At 47.5% G+C, this 14785-nt stretch overlaps 1 protein-coding gene across 1 annotated transcript in view; it reads left to right on the forward strand.

The window, feature by feature from the left end:
- Window positions 1-14785, forward strand: part of SMCHD1 (structural maintenance of chromosomes flexible hinge domain containing 1) — a 437194-nt gene that overhangs the window by 389655 nt on the left and 32754 nt on the right. Inside the window, exons 38-39 of the mRNA XM_075316053.1 lie at window positions 5443-5565; window positions 13962-14152. Coding sequence (XP_075172168.1) covers window positions 5443-5565; window positions 13962-14152 — 314 coding nt within the window. The remainder of the gene's footprint in view (window positions 1-5442; window positions 5566-13961; window positions 14153-14785) is intronic.

Genomic DNA, 14785 nt, shown 5'->3' on the forward strand with positions numbered 1-14785 from the left:
TCCACTGTGAGGAACATAGTAAGGAAATGGAAGAACACAGGTACAGTTCTTGTTAAGCCCAGAAGTGGCACGCCAAGAAAAATATCACAAAGGCAGAGAAGAAGAATGGTGAGAACAGTCAAGGACAATCCACAGACCACCTCTAAAAACCTGCAGCATCATCTTGCTGCAGATGGTGTCAATGTGCATCGGTCAACAATACAGCACACTTTGCACAAAGAGAAGCTGTATGGGAGAGTGATGCGAAAGAAGCCGTTTCTGCAAGCACGCCACAAACAGAGTCGCCAGAGGTATGCAAAAGCACATTTGGACAAGCCAGTTACATTTTGGAAGACGGTCCTGTGGACTGATGAAACATAGATTGAGTTGTTTGGTCATACAAAAAGGTGTTATGCATGGAGGCAAAAAACTACGGCATTCCAAGGAAAGCACTTGCTACCCACAGTAAAATTTGGTGGAGGTTCCATCATGCTTTGGGACTGTGTGGCCAATGCCGGCACCGGGAATCTTGTTAAAGTTGAGGGTCGCATGGATTCAACTCAGTATCAGCAGATTCTTGACAATAATGTGCAAGAATCGGTGTCGAAGTTGAAGTTACGCAGGGGATGGATATTTCAGCAAGACAATGATCCAAAACACCGCTCCAAATCTACTCAGGCATTCATGCAGAGGAACAATTACAATGTTCTGGAATGGCCATCCCAGTCCCCAGACCTGAATATCATTGAAAATCAGTGGTATGATTTGAAGCGTGCGGTCCATGCTCGGCGACCATCAAACTTAACTGAACTGGAATTGTTTTGTAAACAGGAATGGTCAAATATACCTTCATCCAGGATCCAGGAACTCATTCTAAGCTACAGGAAGCGACTAGAGGCTGTGATTTTTGCAAAAGGAGGATCTACAAAATATTAATGTCACTTTTATGTTGAGGTGCCCATACTTTTGCACCGGTCAAATTTTGTTTAAATGCGGTTTGCACATTTTCTGTTAGTACAATAAACCTCATTTCAATCCAGAAATATTACTCAGTCCATCAGTTATTAGATATATGAAACTGAAATAGCTGTTGCAAAAACCCAAATTGTTATAAAGAAAAAAAGGTTAACATTAATAGGGGTGCCCAAACTTTTTCATATGACTGTAGCTGCGTTTTTAGTCATAGAAACGCACTAAAATGCAGCTATATTTGCAATTTTCGTTTTTCATTGCGTTTTTGAACATCTCATTGAACTCAATGGGTGGAAATTGCAGTGGAAAACGCAAAAATAATTGACATGCTGCGTTTTTCAAGGCACCACAAAAACGCAGCTAAAAAAATGCTGTGTGCAGACAGCAAACATGAAAACTCATAGACTTTGCTGGTGAAGCAAAGTCATGCAGTTTTATGATCAAAAATGCCGCGAAAAACGCACTGTGCGCACATAGCTTAATAGAACCAGACTGACCAAGAGGGTACACACAGATAACCAGTATGATAGAGGACGTGCCATTAAAACTATCTGATTGTCAGGACCTTCTCTCCTAAGGCTTGCTCTATCCTCAGTATTCATAGTTTCTCAAATAATGGCATAGCTGTTGGAGCCACCATCCAAAAGAGCTTAGGTTTTTCCGACTCCGTTATACACACCATGATAAAGGCCAGAAATACATCAACATAAGAATTTACTAAAGTATGTGGAAAGCCATTTTTAGTCGGTGTGAATCAAACAACGTTGCTTTTTTATTTATGCTAACCAGCTTCCTAGCTTTCGTTCACGCAGGGCTAGACCCAGAGTTAGGTCTCCATTTCCTCGTAGGACAAAGCTACACGTTGTCTATATTCTCTTAAGGAAAACATAGACTGAAGTCCTAACATTCCTAAAGGAAGTAGCTCATTCTAGACTTACTGACCAACCAACAATAGAGCCCTGGGATAAAAAAAATCTAGTCCTCAATACACTACAAAGGCACCTTGTGAGAATATTCATCACATAACTCTACAGGGAAGGTCACGTTCCTTGTAGCCATCACATTATAGTCCAGGTCATAACTTCTCTGTTTCTCAGGTTATACCAAGTTTCTAATTATACATAAAGATAAAGGCTATGTGCCCACGGGAGCCTGTTTGTGCGGATTTTGCCGCGGAAAACCTGCGGATTTTTCTGGATTTTCCAGATAAATCCACAGGTTTTAGCATGTACAGGCACTTCCCATGTTATCCTATGGGACATGGGGAGTGCTGTGTCCACGCTGCGGAAAGTGCGGCTGCCGAACATGCTGCTGATGTAGGCATCCGCATGTATAATTGCATGTCAATTATTCATGCGGAATTACCTGCGGATGTCCCGGACCTCCGCTATGGAGATGAGAGGCCGGGATGTCCGCAGGTAAGCCGCATGGATCTCCGCATGTTTCCCGCAGCTATTCCGCTGTAATCTAGCAGCTAATAATAGCTGTGGACGCCGGCGGGCAGCTGCGGGAAACATGCGCTCGTACCTGCGGATACATCCGCAGGAACGGGCGCCCGTGGGCACATAGCCAAATGGTAGTCTAGTTTTTTCACATAAACGACGGAATCATACTTCCCTCGTTTTGTTCAACATTACCTCTTTCCTCAGAAACAGCACTGACCAGATCGACCTAGTTAGATGAATCGCTCATATCTTAATAGGAACAAGGACTTTAGATGACCAAACTCCTTTTTAATCAGGCATAACAGACTTTGCTAGGACCTAGCCGCCTCAAGATCCTTTTATCTAAAGTCTTCTTTAGCTAGATAAGAGCCTCTTTAGCTTGATAAATGCGTTCTATCATTTGAGTCATATCGATTAAAATAAAACGCAACCTCTTTCACAAGTAAACGTTTATTACACACGAGCAAGGAAGCATCCTGGGCCCGTACGCCATAAGGCTTTCTCCTTTATAAGTTTTTCCAAAACTGCCACCAGGTCCTCTCTTCGCTACTTATCCAAGTTTTACAAAATAAACTTCTGCTATTCTGCCGATTGTAAGCTTAGGCAGTAAGGTTTTATTAACAACGTTAACGGAAATCTATTATCTAATTCCCAACCTAGGGGACCGCATTAGGACATCCCATGATTTTCCTGTGTCTCCCAATGAAGCGAAAGAGAAAGGAAGATTTTGGTACTCACCGTAAAATATTTCTCAGTCTTCATTGGGGACACAGCACTCGCCTATATATATTTATGCTCATTCAAAGCGATATTGGTCAACTAACTACTATAATTACTTCTCCTACTGCTTTATCACTAACTGAATAACTTACTGACAGTAGGTGGGTATATACTACGGAGGAGTTAACTTTTCTTTTTTGCCTACTGTCGCCTCCTAGTGGCAGCAGCATATACCCATGGTTTTTCTGTGTCTCCCAATGAAGACTCAGAAAGATTTTACGGTGAGTACCAAAATCATCCTTTTGTCACCATTTCCGAGACCCGTAGAATTCTCATTTTTCAAGATATGGGGTTGTGTGATGGCTTAATTTTTGCATCTTGATCTTTCATTTTTAATTATACCATTTGTGTAAATGCGATGTTTAGAGCATCTGCTATTGCATTATAATGCAATGTTGTGTGACAAAAAAACGTCATTTTGGCATTTTTGTTTTTTTTCTTTATGCCCTTTGCTAATCAGATTAGTTGATTTTATATTTTGATCGGGCATTTCTGATCTCTGTGATGCAAAATATGTATATTTTTGTTTTATTTTCAATGTGGCAAAAGTGAGCTGATTTGACCTTAGAGAATTTTTTTCTACTTATTCTTTTAAAACTTTTTTCATATTTATTGATTTTATTAGTCCTCTTAGGGGACTAGAAGCCTGCTCTGCCCGATCGCTTCTGCTGTTCAGAGCAATGCTTCAGCATCTCCCTGAACAGCAGAAATGCTGATGATGTGTGAATGCTGACGCTCTACCAGCATTCACAGGAACTTCGCTATGACATCGACAGGGGTCATCAGCTGACCCCGGCTGTCATGACAAACCATTAGCACCCCATGACTGTGTCATGAACCGCCAATTGCGGTGGGGAACAGCACTATCCCCGCCAGCTCTTGTTAGATTGTGCTGTCAGAATTTGACCACACAAACTAACCAGTTAATAGGTGTGTGTGAATCTCCCATCCACACACCCCTGTTAGTAGCTAATGTCGGCTTATCAGATCAGCCGATATGTGCCAGGACTAATCGAACAAGCATTAACACTAGAACTACTGAGGTAGTCATTTTGACTACTTTGCACCATGTATTTCTATATAGGTGTCACGAGTCCAGTAGTTCTAGCGTTAAAGGGACGTATACGTCCTTGGTCATGTAGGTACATCCTTGATCGTGAAGAGGTTAAGAAGAGTCTTAGGGCTCATGAAGACAAGTGCTCTGTCAAAACAGCTGATCGCAACTGCACCAATGTTATTCAATGAGGAAGTGCACTTGTCCGATCTTTTTTTTTTTTGTTTGTTTGTTTGGGGGACCACTTGGTAGCATGCACAATTTGCCTCTGAGAATCGGATGGCACTCGGCCGTTCAAGTCTATGGGTCCGTAAAAAAAAATTGGACCACACTTGGATAACATCAGAATGGAGAACACAAAGAAACCTTTTTTATTATTCGGCAGGTAGAAGAAAAACAGATTCCCCTCTGATCAGAGTGATTTGCATAAATGCACCATTGTTTGTTGTTTTTTAATTCTGGAGGGGGAAGAAAAAAATAGTTGTGTGAATCCAGCCTTTAAGTTATGTTTTTCTCCTATAAGCCTAAGGCTATGTGCGCACATTGCGTATTTGCATGCAGTTATGCTGCGATCTGCACTGTAGCGTAACTGCATGCGTCCTGCGTCCCCAGCATAATCTATGAAGATTATGCAGGAGATGTACGCACGTGGCGTATTAGAGCGCAGCGCTTCGGCTGCTGCCCGAAGCGCACGTTCTAAGAAGTGACATGTCACTTCTTTCGTGCGCTCTGCATGCATCCCCCGCTCTGTCTATGGGAGGGGCTGCACTCAGAGCGCATGAAATTGGCTTTTTTTTTTTTCATTACGGACTCTTTCTGTAGCGATTTGAAGCGCACGTGTGCTGTTCAAATCGCTGCAGAAATTTCTGCAGGGACAGAACGCTACGTGCGCAGATAGCCTAAGACTGTTTTTAATTACTGCGATATCCAACTTGACATTTTAAATTTTTAGGCTTTTAGCCTGGAGAGGCATGTTTGATAAAGATTAGATTTATGGTCCTGTCAAAGATAAGTTATGCCTTGTTGAAGTCAGGCTCACATGAATCTGCTAATTTGTGATAAATAACTTCATATTACAAGAGCAATGCTGTCTAAATTTCACATATTCAATGTTTGCATATATGTGTGTATGTATTAATATATAGATTTGTCTGTAGAAGTACTACACAGCTAGATGTTTTAATTAAGTTTCTTTTTCCTTTATTTTTGCAGGTAGAGTACGTGAACAACCTTATAAACAAGAAGATGCAACAAGAAGATACCTTGTTTAAGCAACCTAGGCGGACATGTTCTCTGCCTCGTTCTGAAAAGGGCAGAAAGGATGTGTTAGGAAAGGTAAGGGCAATCCGCATAAATGTGCCCATGTTATGGAACAATTTAAATGGTGCAGTCGCCATAGCCATGCACTGCTCCTTCATTTAATGTCTATGGTACTTTAACTATCTAGACATTTTATAGATGCTTGTGTCTAGAGTGGTTGACTGAGACATAAATCTGGTTGCTCCAAATCGATTTCTCCTTCTTTTGAAAAGAACATGTAAACCCCACTTGTAAATTAACCTAACACCCCTTCCTCCGTCAGTCAGCCTTTGTGCAGATTGACATGGATTAAAGAATCAGGAGCTTCAGGCAAGTGGTGTTTACATCCATGTGCACCTTACCACAAATCCTACACCAATCCCTGCTAGAGTAAGATTTGTGGCATAGCAAATTCTGCCCCTCATTATGCCTAGTCTTCGTCCACTTAACGGGAGCTTGGCGAAAACTGTGAGAGTGACAGAAGTATGCAAATTTTAGCACAGCCTCAAGTAGCACCAAAATTTTAAGACTTTTCAAATCTTTTTACACAAGAACATTAGTGTAATAATAGCTTTGATAAATTCGCCCTGTTTGTCTGTTAATTTTAGCACTAACACTTATAAAAATGTATTTTAATATGAGGGGGTAAAGCCCACCACACACATTTGGTGGCTATTAATGAATCATTTGGCTGGCATTCCTCTCAGCTGGGTCTCACATACACAGGAACGCTCCTGTGTTCTCTGAGAGAGCTGTCCTCAGACATATCTGGTAGGGGCTTAGTTCTGGAAGAAAATATGATCAGCAGTACGGAATCGGACAGATTCGATCAATATGTTTCCCTACAATAAATTGTCCAGGACTCTTATAACACAGTACACTGTTGGCCAAAACTGTTGATATCAGCGGCTTCAGCTTACATTAGCCTGTGTATGGGGGACTTTAGGCTCTCTTCACACTTATGTCAATGCTTGCATTTTATCCATCAACATTTCATAGATCAAAAGTAAAGCTGACTGACCTCATTGACTTTTTAATGAGATCAGACTAGGTTTCTGCATTTTTAAAGGTAAGATTAATTCTAGTGATTGTATGTTTCTTCATCGTTCCTATGGGAGACCCAGACCATGGGTGTATAGCTTCTGTCTCCGGAGGACACACAAAGTACTACACTAAAAAGTGTAGCTCCTCCCTCCGGGCTATATACACCCCCTGGATGACAATCTAACCAGTTCAATGCTTTGTGTTCAGGAGGTCACACACACACATGCATTCTCTGATTTTTTTTTCATTTTTAAGATTTTTTTTCAAAGATTTGGAAGAAAAGCGGGTCCAGTCTGGACTCCCGGCATGTCCCTTCTCACCCCACTGTGTCGGCGGTGCTGTTAAGGTTGACTCACAACGCTGGAGCCTTCACATGCCGCGCTCCTTCACCATCCCTCTGGCTCTGGCTTGAAGTGGGAGGCATCACGGTTCTCTCTGCTTTGCAGGAGACCGGTCTCCATCCGCAGCCCTGTCAGGATCCTGCCGGACGGAGCGTTTAATCCCCCCCCAGGGACTTGGCCCTGCGTCTCAAAGCTAAGTATTGAGACATTTTTCAGGGGTCCCGGGTACATTTATTAAGGGGACAGTGTGTCTTTTGACTGTACTGTAAATTCCGGCCGGTTCTCTGGATTTATCCTGAGAACCACGCCGACGGTGCCTGCTCGTCGGCCGCATGTAGAAATCTAGGCCCCGGCTTCAGTTGCGGCCTAGTTTCGGTTTCAGCTTCCCCTGCATGTCATTCATGCAGGGGAGCAGTGCGGCGCCGCCCACCGGCCGTTCAGCATAGGGGAGGACACTCCTTTCTAAGGAGATGTTCCCTCCCCTGTATCTCTCCCTGGCCCTCCGGTTCCCGCTCTTGGGCTAATCCCCGCCCCCCCTCCTCACTCCAGCGCCATTTTCTCAGCGTCCTGACACTGATCGGCGCTGGCTGCTGCAGCTGCTGCATCGCTTCTCTGGGGGTCCGAGCTGAGGAATCCGGAGGGCACACAGGGGTCTGGTAAGCCACAACCTCTGGTTGTGGGCTTTTATTATACACTCTCAGGGGGTCATTCTACAAGAGTGTATTCTTTACTGCAGAGTATCCACCTCAGCAGCATGTCTGCCACTAGGAGCAAAAAGGCTGCTAAGCTGTACGCTATATGCACTGCATGTAAGCTCATTCTGCAAGAACCGAGCACATATCCACATTGTGATGCCTGCTCTAACATGGTGGTGCCTCAGCCTGGAGCCTCCTCAGGGGTCCCTCCGGCTGCTCCGGCCCCGGTGGCTGAACCCCCGGCTTGGGTAGCATCTTTTTCCAGAGCTATTTCCCAGTCTTTTGCAGACTCTATGGGACAGCTGTCCCAGACTCTGCTGAGCATGCATCAGCCCCCTTCTCAGGGCGCCTCTGCTGCTCCGAGCTCTGCAGAGCTCCCAGAGCATGTTTTAGGACCCCGTCCTCCTAAACGGAGACGCAGGGACCCTTCTCCTTCCTCGTCCCACGGCTCTGATTCACGAGCTGAGGTGCAAGGCGAGGAAGATACTTTTACTGTGGGCTCAGACGCTACCTCTATGTACCCTATTGACTTATCTGAGGGTGATGCGGATGTTGGTGACTTGATTACATCCATTAACTCCGTACTGAACCTCAATCCACCAGTGTCAGAGGAACAAGCCTCTCTGGTAGAAATGCACCAGTTTACCTCTCCTAAGAGAGCAAGGAATACGTTTTTTAACCACTCCAGTTTTCAGACCACTGTTAACAAGCCCAGGGCCTGTCCTGACAAACGCTTTCCAAAGCGTAGTTCTGATGACCGTTTTCCCTTTCCACCTGAGGTGGTTAAGGAGTGGGCTCAGTCCCCGAAGGTTGACCCTCCGGTGTCTAGAATCTCAGCCCGGACAGTCGTATCTGTGGCCGATGGCACCTCTCTTAAGGATCCCACTGACCGCCAGGTTGACCTTCTGGCCAAATCTGTATATGAGGCGGCAGGAGCCTCGTTCTCCCCGTCTTTTGCAGCAGTGTGGGCTCTTAAGGCAGTCTCTGCCTCTCTGGCGGAAATACATTCCCTCGCCAGAGACTCTATACCCGAGGTGGTTGCTTTAACTTCCCAGGCTTCGGCTTTTTCATCCTATGCCATGTCTGCCATTCTGGAGGCCTCTCACCGCACGGCGGTGGCTTCCGCTAATTCTCTCGCAATCCGCAGGATCTTGTGGCTTCGAGAGTGGAAAGCAGACGCTTCTTCTAAGAAGTGCCTTGCTGGGCTCCCCTTTGCTGGGTCCCGGCTGTTCGGTGAACAACTGGATGAAATTATTAAGGCAGCTACTGGCGGGAAGAGTACTTCCTTGCCACAGACTAAAACCAGAAAACCTGTCCAGGGCAGGAACCAGTCGAAGTTTCGTTCCTTTCGTTCCTCTAACTGGTCATCCTCTAAGCCCTCAGCCTCGTCCACTGCCTCAGCCAAGGATCGTAAACCCAACTGGCGCGCAAAACCGCGTCCTCAGAAGAACGGAGGAGCCGCTGCCACTAAGGCAGCCTCCTCTTGACTATCTGGCTGTGCCAGCAACGTCCTTGGTCGGTGGCAGGCTCTCCCACTTTGGCGACGTGTGGTTTCAACACGTCTCCGATCTGTGGGTGCGGGATATCATCTCCCACGGCTACAGGATAGAATTTTCTTCCAGCCCGCCAAACAGATTTTTTCTGTCCATTCCCCCCTGCTCAAGGGCCGCCGCCTTCTCACAGGCCGTGGCATCCTTGCAGGCCAACGGGGTAATTGTTCCGGTTCCCGACCGGGAACGGTTCAGAGGTTTCTATTCAAACCTCTTCCTAGTTCCCAAGAAGGACGGTTCCTTCCGGCCCATCCTGGATCTCAAGCTTCTCAACAAGCATGTTCAGGTGCGGCGCTTTCGCATGGAATCTCTGAGATCGGTCATTGCCTCAATGACCCAAGGAGATTTTCTAGCATCCATCGACATCAGAGATGCCTATTTGCATGTGCCTATTGCGGTTTCACACCAGCGTTGGCTACGCTTTGCAATCGGAGAGGAACATTTCCAATTCGTGGCTCTCCCTTTCGGGTTAGCCACGGCCCCACGGGTATTCACCAAGGTCATGGCAGCAGTGGTTGCGGTCCTGCATCTCCAGGGGTTGGCAGTGATCCCTTACCTGGCGACCTTCTAGTCAAGGCCTCATCCAGTGCAGACTGCCAGCGGAGTGTCTCGATCACTCTCGCCACGCTTGTTCAATTCGGGTGGCTTGTCAATCTGCCCAAGTCCACTCTGACCCCGACCCAGGAACTTACGTACCTAGGGATGCAATTCGAGACTCTGCCGGCACTTGTGAAGCTGCCCCTAGTCAAACAGCAGTCCCTTCATCTGGCGGTGCGCTCTCTGTTGAAGCCCCGCTGTTATTCCATCAGGCACCTCATGCAGGTGCTGGGTCAGATGGTGGCGTCAATGGAAGCGGTTCCCTTTGCCCAGTTCCATCTGCGTCCTCTGCAGCTGGACATTCTCCGTTGTTGGGACAAGCGGACCTCTTCCTTGCACAGGCTGGTGGCTCTTTCACCGCAGACCAGGGGCTCTCTTCAGTGGTGGCTTCGGCCTCTCTCTCTGTCACAGGGACGCTCCTTCCTGACTCTGTCCTGGGTGATCCTCACCACGGATGCCAGCCTCTCCGGCTGGGGAGCAGTATTTCTCCACCACCGAGCACAGGGCACTTGGAATCAGCCCTCTCGATCAATGTGCTGGAAATCAGGGCTGTTCTTCTAGCCCTCGTAGCCTTCCACCACCTGTTGGCGGGCAAGCACATTCGAGTCCAGTCGGACAACGCGACAGCGGTTGCCTACATCAATCACCAGGGCGGGACTCGCAGCCGCCTGGCAATGTTGGAAGTTCAACGAATCCTTCAGTGGACGGAGGACTCCAAGTCCACCATATCCGCAGTCCACATCCCAGGCGTAGAAAACTGGGAGGCAGATTATCTCAGCCGTCAAACCGTGGACAGCGGCGAGTGGGCCCTGCATCCGGCAGTGTTCAGGTCAATCTGCCGCAAGGGGAACTCCGGAAGTGGATCTAATGGCATCCCGGCACAACAACAAAGTTCCGGTTTACGTGGCTCGCTCCCACGATCCTCAGGCCTTCGCAGCGGACGCGCTGGTTCAGGATTGGTCTCAGTTCCGCCTGGCCTATGTGTTTCCCCCTCTAGCGCTCTTGCCCAGGGTTCTGCGCAAGATCAGAATGGAGGGCCGTCGAGTCATAATCATTGCTCCGGCCTGGCCCAGGCGAGCGTGGTACCCAGACCTGCTCTGTCTGTCCGTAGAGGTGCCGTGGCATCTCCCGGACCGCCCAGACCTTCTCTCTCAAGGTCCGTTTTTCCGCCAGAATTCTGCGGCTCTCAGATTGACGGCGTGGCTCTTGAGTCCTGGATCCTGACGGCTTCAGGCATTCCTTCTGAGGTCATCTCCACTATGACTCAGGCTCGGAAGTCTTCCTCGGCCAGGATTTACCACAGGACTTGGAAGATTTTCCTGTCCTGGTGTCGTTCTTCCGGCCATGCTCCTTGGCCGTTCTCCTTGCCGACCATCCTGTCCTTTCTACAGTCCGGACTGCAGCTAGGACTGTCCCTCAATTCCCTCAAGGGACAAGTGTCGGCTCTGTCGGTATTATTCCAGCGGCGTATCGCCCGACTGGCTCAGGTGCGCACCTTCATGCAGGGCGCATCTCACATCATTCCTCCTTACCGGCGGCCTTTGGATCCCTGGGATCTTAATCTGGTCCTCACGGCCTTACAGAAACCCCCCTTTGAGCCTCTTAGGGAGGTTCCCTTGTCTAGACTTTCACAGAAAGTGGTTTTTCTAGTAGCCATAACGTCTCTCAGGAGAGTCTCTGATTTGGCTGCGCTCTCTACGGAGTCACCTTTTTTAGTCTTTCACCAAGACAAGGTGGTTCTCCACCCGACTCCGGATTTTCTCCCTAAGGTGGTATCTTCTTTCCACCTTAACCAGGACATTTCATTGCCTTCCCTTTGTCCGGCCCCTGTGCATCGCTTTGAGAAGGCGTTGCATACCTTGGATTTGGTGCGGGCGCTCCGAATCTATGTGTCACGCACCGCCGCTTTTAGGCGGTGCACCTCACTTTTTGTGCTAACCACGGGTCAGCGCAAGGGTCTCTCGGCTTCTAAACCGACCCTAGCTCGTTGGATTAGGTCGGCCATCTCCGATGCCTACCAGTGTTCTCAGGTGCCCCCTCCGCCAGGAATTAAGGCGCACTCGACCAGAGCTGTCGGTGCCTCCTGGGCTTTCAGGCACCAGGCTACGGCTCAGCAGGTTTGTCAGGCTGCCACTTGGTCTAGTCTGCACACCTTTTCGAAGCACTACCAAGTGCATGCTTATGCTTCGGCAGACGCGAGCTTGGGCAGACGCATCCTTCAGGCAGCGGTCGCCCACTTGTGAAGTTAGGTTTTGCCTACTTCTCAGTTTTGTTTATTTCCCACCCATGGACTGCTTTGAGACGTCCCATGGTCTGGGTCTCCCATAGGAACGATGAAGAAAACGAGAATTTTGTTTACTTACCGTAGATTCTTTTTCTTATAGTTCCGACATGGGAGACCCAGCACCCTCCCTGTTGCCTGTTGGCAGTTTCTTGTTCCGTGTGTTTCACCGGCTGTTGTTGTAGATAGAGGTTCCGGTTGTTCCGAGTTTTACTCTATTTCTACTTATGGGTGGATGTCCTCCTTCAGCTTTTGCACTGAACTGGTTAGATTGTCATCCAGGGGGTGTATATAGCCCGGAGGGAGGAGCTACACTTTTTAGTGTAGTACTTTGTGTGTCCTCCGGAGGCAGAAGCTATACACCCATGGTCTGGGTCTCCCATGTCGGAACTATAAGAAAAAGAATTTACGGTAAGTAAATAAAATTCTCTTTTTTTTTGCACTCAATAATACCAGAAAGCTTAAAGTGAACCAATCACCAGGATTTTCCTATATAAACTAAAGCCAGTGCTATACTGGCAATATCATTCTGATTCTAAGCATACCTTTAGTTGTCAGTTTGGATGTATCGTTTTTGAAATACAGGCAAGATAAGTTGCAGTGTTTTTTTCAAAAATAAGACCTCCCCCCAAAAATAAGACCTAGCAGGGATTTTCAGCATTTTCGGAGCAAGGCTTAAATATAAGCCCTATCCCGAAAATAAGCCCTAGTCGCGGTTCTATCAAAAAGTGTCCATGAAGCTAAAAAAGTTAGATACTGCAGGACACTTCATTATAGACAGCGGACACCCTACAATCATTCTCACCAGACGCCAAGTGGGAGGCACTGCACTGGATCTCACACACACACACATCAGATCACACACATCGGATCACACACAATCACCCATCAGATCGCATACCCACACTTACCACATCCAGCAATACCGATTTCTTCTGGCTGGCAGAATCCTGAGACGGTGGAGCACAAGGACTTGTGGCTGCTTAAAGGACCTGCGATGCGTAACTTCCTCCCATCTCACCCTGCAGCCGGAGGCATTCTGTACCGCGAGATGTGGTGAGTGACTAGTGATTGTATGTGTGATCTGATGTGAGTGTGTGTGCGCGATCTGATGTGTGTGAATGTGTCAGCCAGAAGCAGGGGAGGACGGCGTGAAGCATACCTGCTGAGATGGCTCGTCGGAGATCACAGGGAGGACCTGGGAACCACGCAGATGTCCGGGGTCTGGTGAATGAGTCTCCTGAAAGGGGGGGGGGGTCTGTTTTTTGGGGAGGAAAACTTACCCTCAACTGTGTTTCTCCAAGAAAAAGAGCTACTCAAAAATAAGCCCTAGTGCTTTTTTGAGAGGAAAAAAAGTATTAAAGTGTCTTATTTTTGGAAGCACACGGTATGTACAGCTTTTTAATTGGCAGAAGCTGTCGAATAGCTAATATGTGGGTTGGGTTTTGTTATCTATTCCTGCCCCCGTCTGGCCTGGGCAGATTCTAGACTGTATGGGCTGCATTGCTAAGATGCCACTATGACGTGACAGAAATGACTCATACCTGGAAGGAGCCCATACAGTCTAGCATCTATAGAGGCTAGGTAGCAGACAGCGTCAGGAATGGATAGCAAAACCTGACCCACGTATTAGCTATTCAGCAGCTGCTGCCAATCAAAAAACTGTACATTTCTGTAACTTTACTTGCCTGTATTTCTAAAACTATACATCCTAGCTGACAACTAAAGGTATGTATAAAATCAGCATGATGGCGGCAGTATAGCCCTTTCTTTAGTTTATGTAGGAAAATTCTGGTGATTGGTTCGCTTTAACAGAAAACCCAATAGACCCCCTGAATGACAGTGTGAACAGTCTTATATTTTATTACATTGATTATTCACTACTGAGATTTGCAGTAATTATTACTTTTGTTTATTTGTTCAGATTGCTCATTTAGCATATATTGAAGATGAGCAAGTTGCTGCTGTACTCTCATGGCATTTAGCTAGTGATATGGATTGTGTGGTGACTCAGACCACCGAGGCTGCCCGACTTATATATGATGAGACAGGGGGCCGCCAACAAGTCCTACCATTAGATTCAATTTATCGAAAAGGTCTGCCAAGCTGGGGAAGGTAAGAACATGGCGACACATGACTGCTTAATCAAGATTAGGTGTGATAATTTTTGTTGAAGGGAGCCTGTCAGGTGCAATATGCACCCAGAACCACGAGCAGTTCTGGGTGTACATTGCTAATCCCTGCCTAACCATCCCTGTATACATTGGCATAGATGGAGATCTTTAGGAGAAGTATTTCTAAAGATTTTTTACCGTATGATAATGAGTGAGAGCACTAGCCCCCTGGGTGTTACTTCCCCGGCCTGTCACTCCCATTAGCATGTTAGTACGCCCCGTAGTCTGTCTCTCTCTCTGTCGGGCTCGATCTCTCTCTGTCGGGCTCGATCTCTCTCTGTCAGGCTCGCTCTCTCTGTCGGGCTCGCTCTCTCTGTCGGGCTCGCTCTCTCCCTCTCTCTCTCTGTCGGGCTCGCTCTCTCTGTCGGGCTCGCTCTCTCTGTCGGGCTCGCTCTCTCTGTCGGGCTCGCTCTCTCTGTCGGGCTCGCTCTCTCTGTCGGGCTCGCTCTCTCTGTCGGGCTCGCTCTCTCTGTCGGGCTCGCTCTCTCTGTCGGGCTCGCTCTCTCTGTCGGGCTCGCGCTCTCTGTCGGGCTCGCTCTCTCTGTCGGGCTCGCTCTCTCTCTCTGTCGGGCTC

The sequence above is a fragment of the Anomaloglossus baeobatrachus genome, chromosome 6 (genome assembly GCF_048569485.1).
Source record: "Anomaloglossus baeobatrachus isolate aAnoBae1 chromosome 6, aAnoBae1.hap1, whole genome shotgun sequence".
Taxonomy (NCBI): Eukaryota; Metazoa; Chordata; class Amphibia; order Anura; family Aromobatidae; genus Anomaloglossus; species Anomaloglossus baeobatrachus.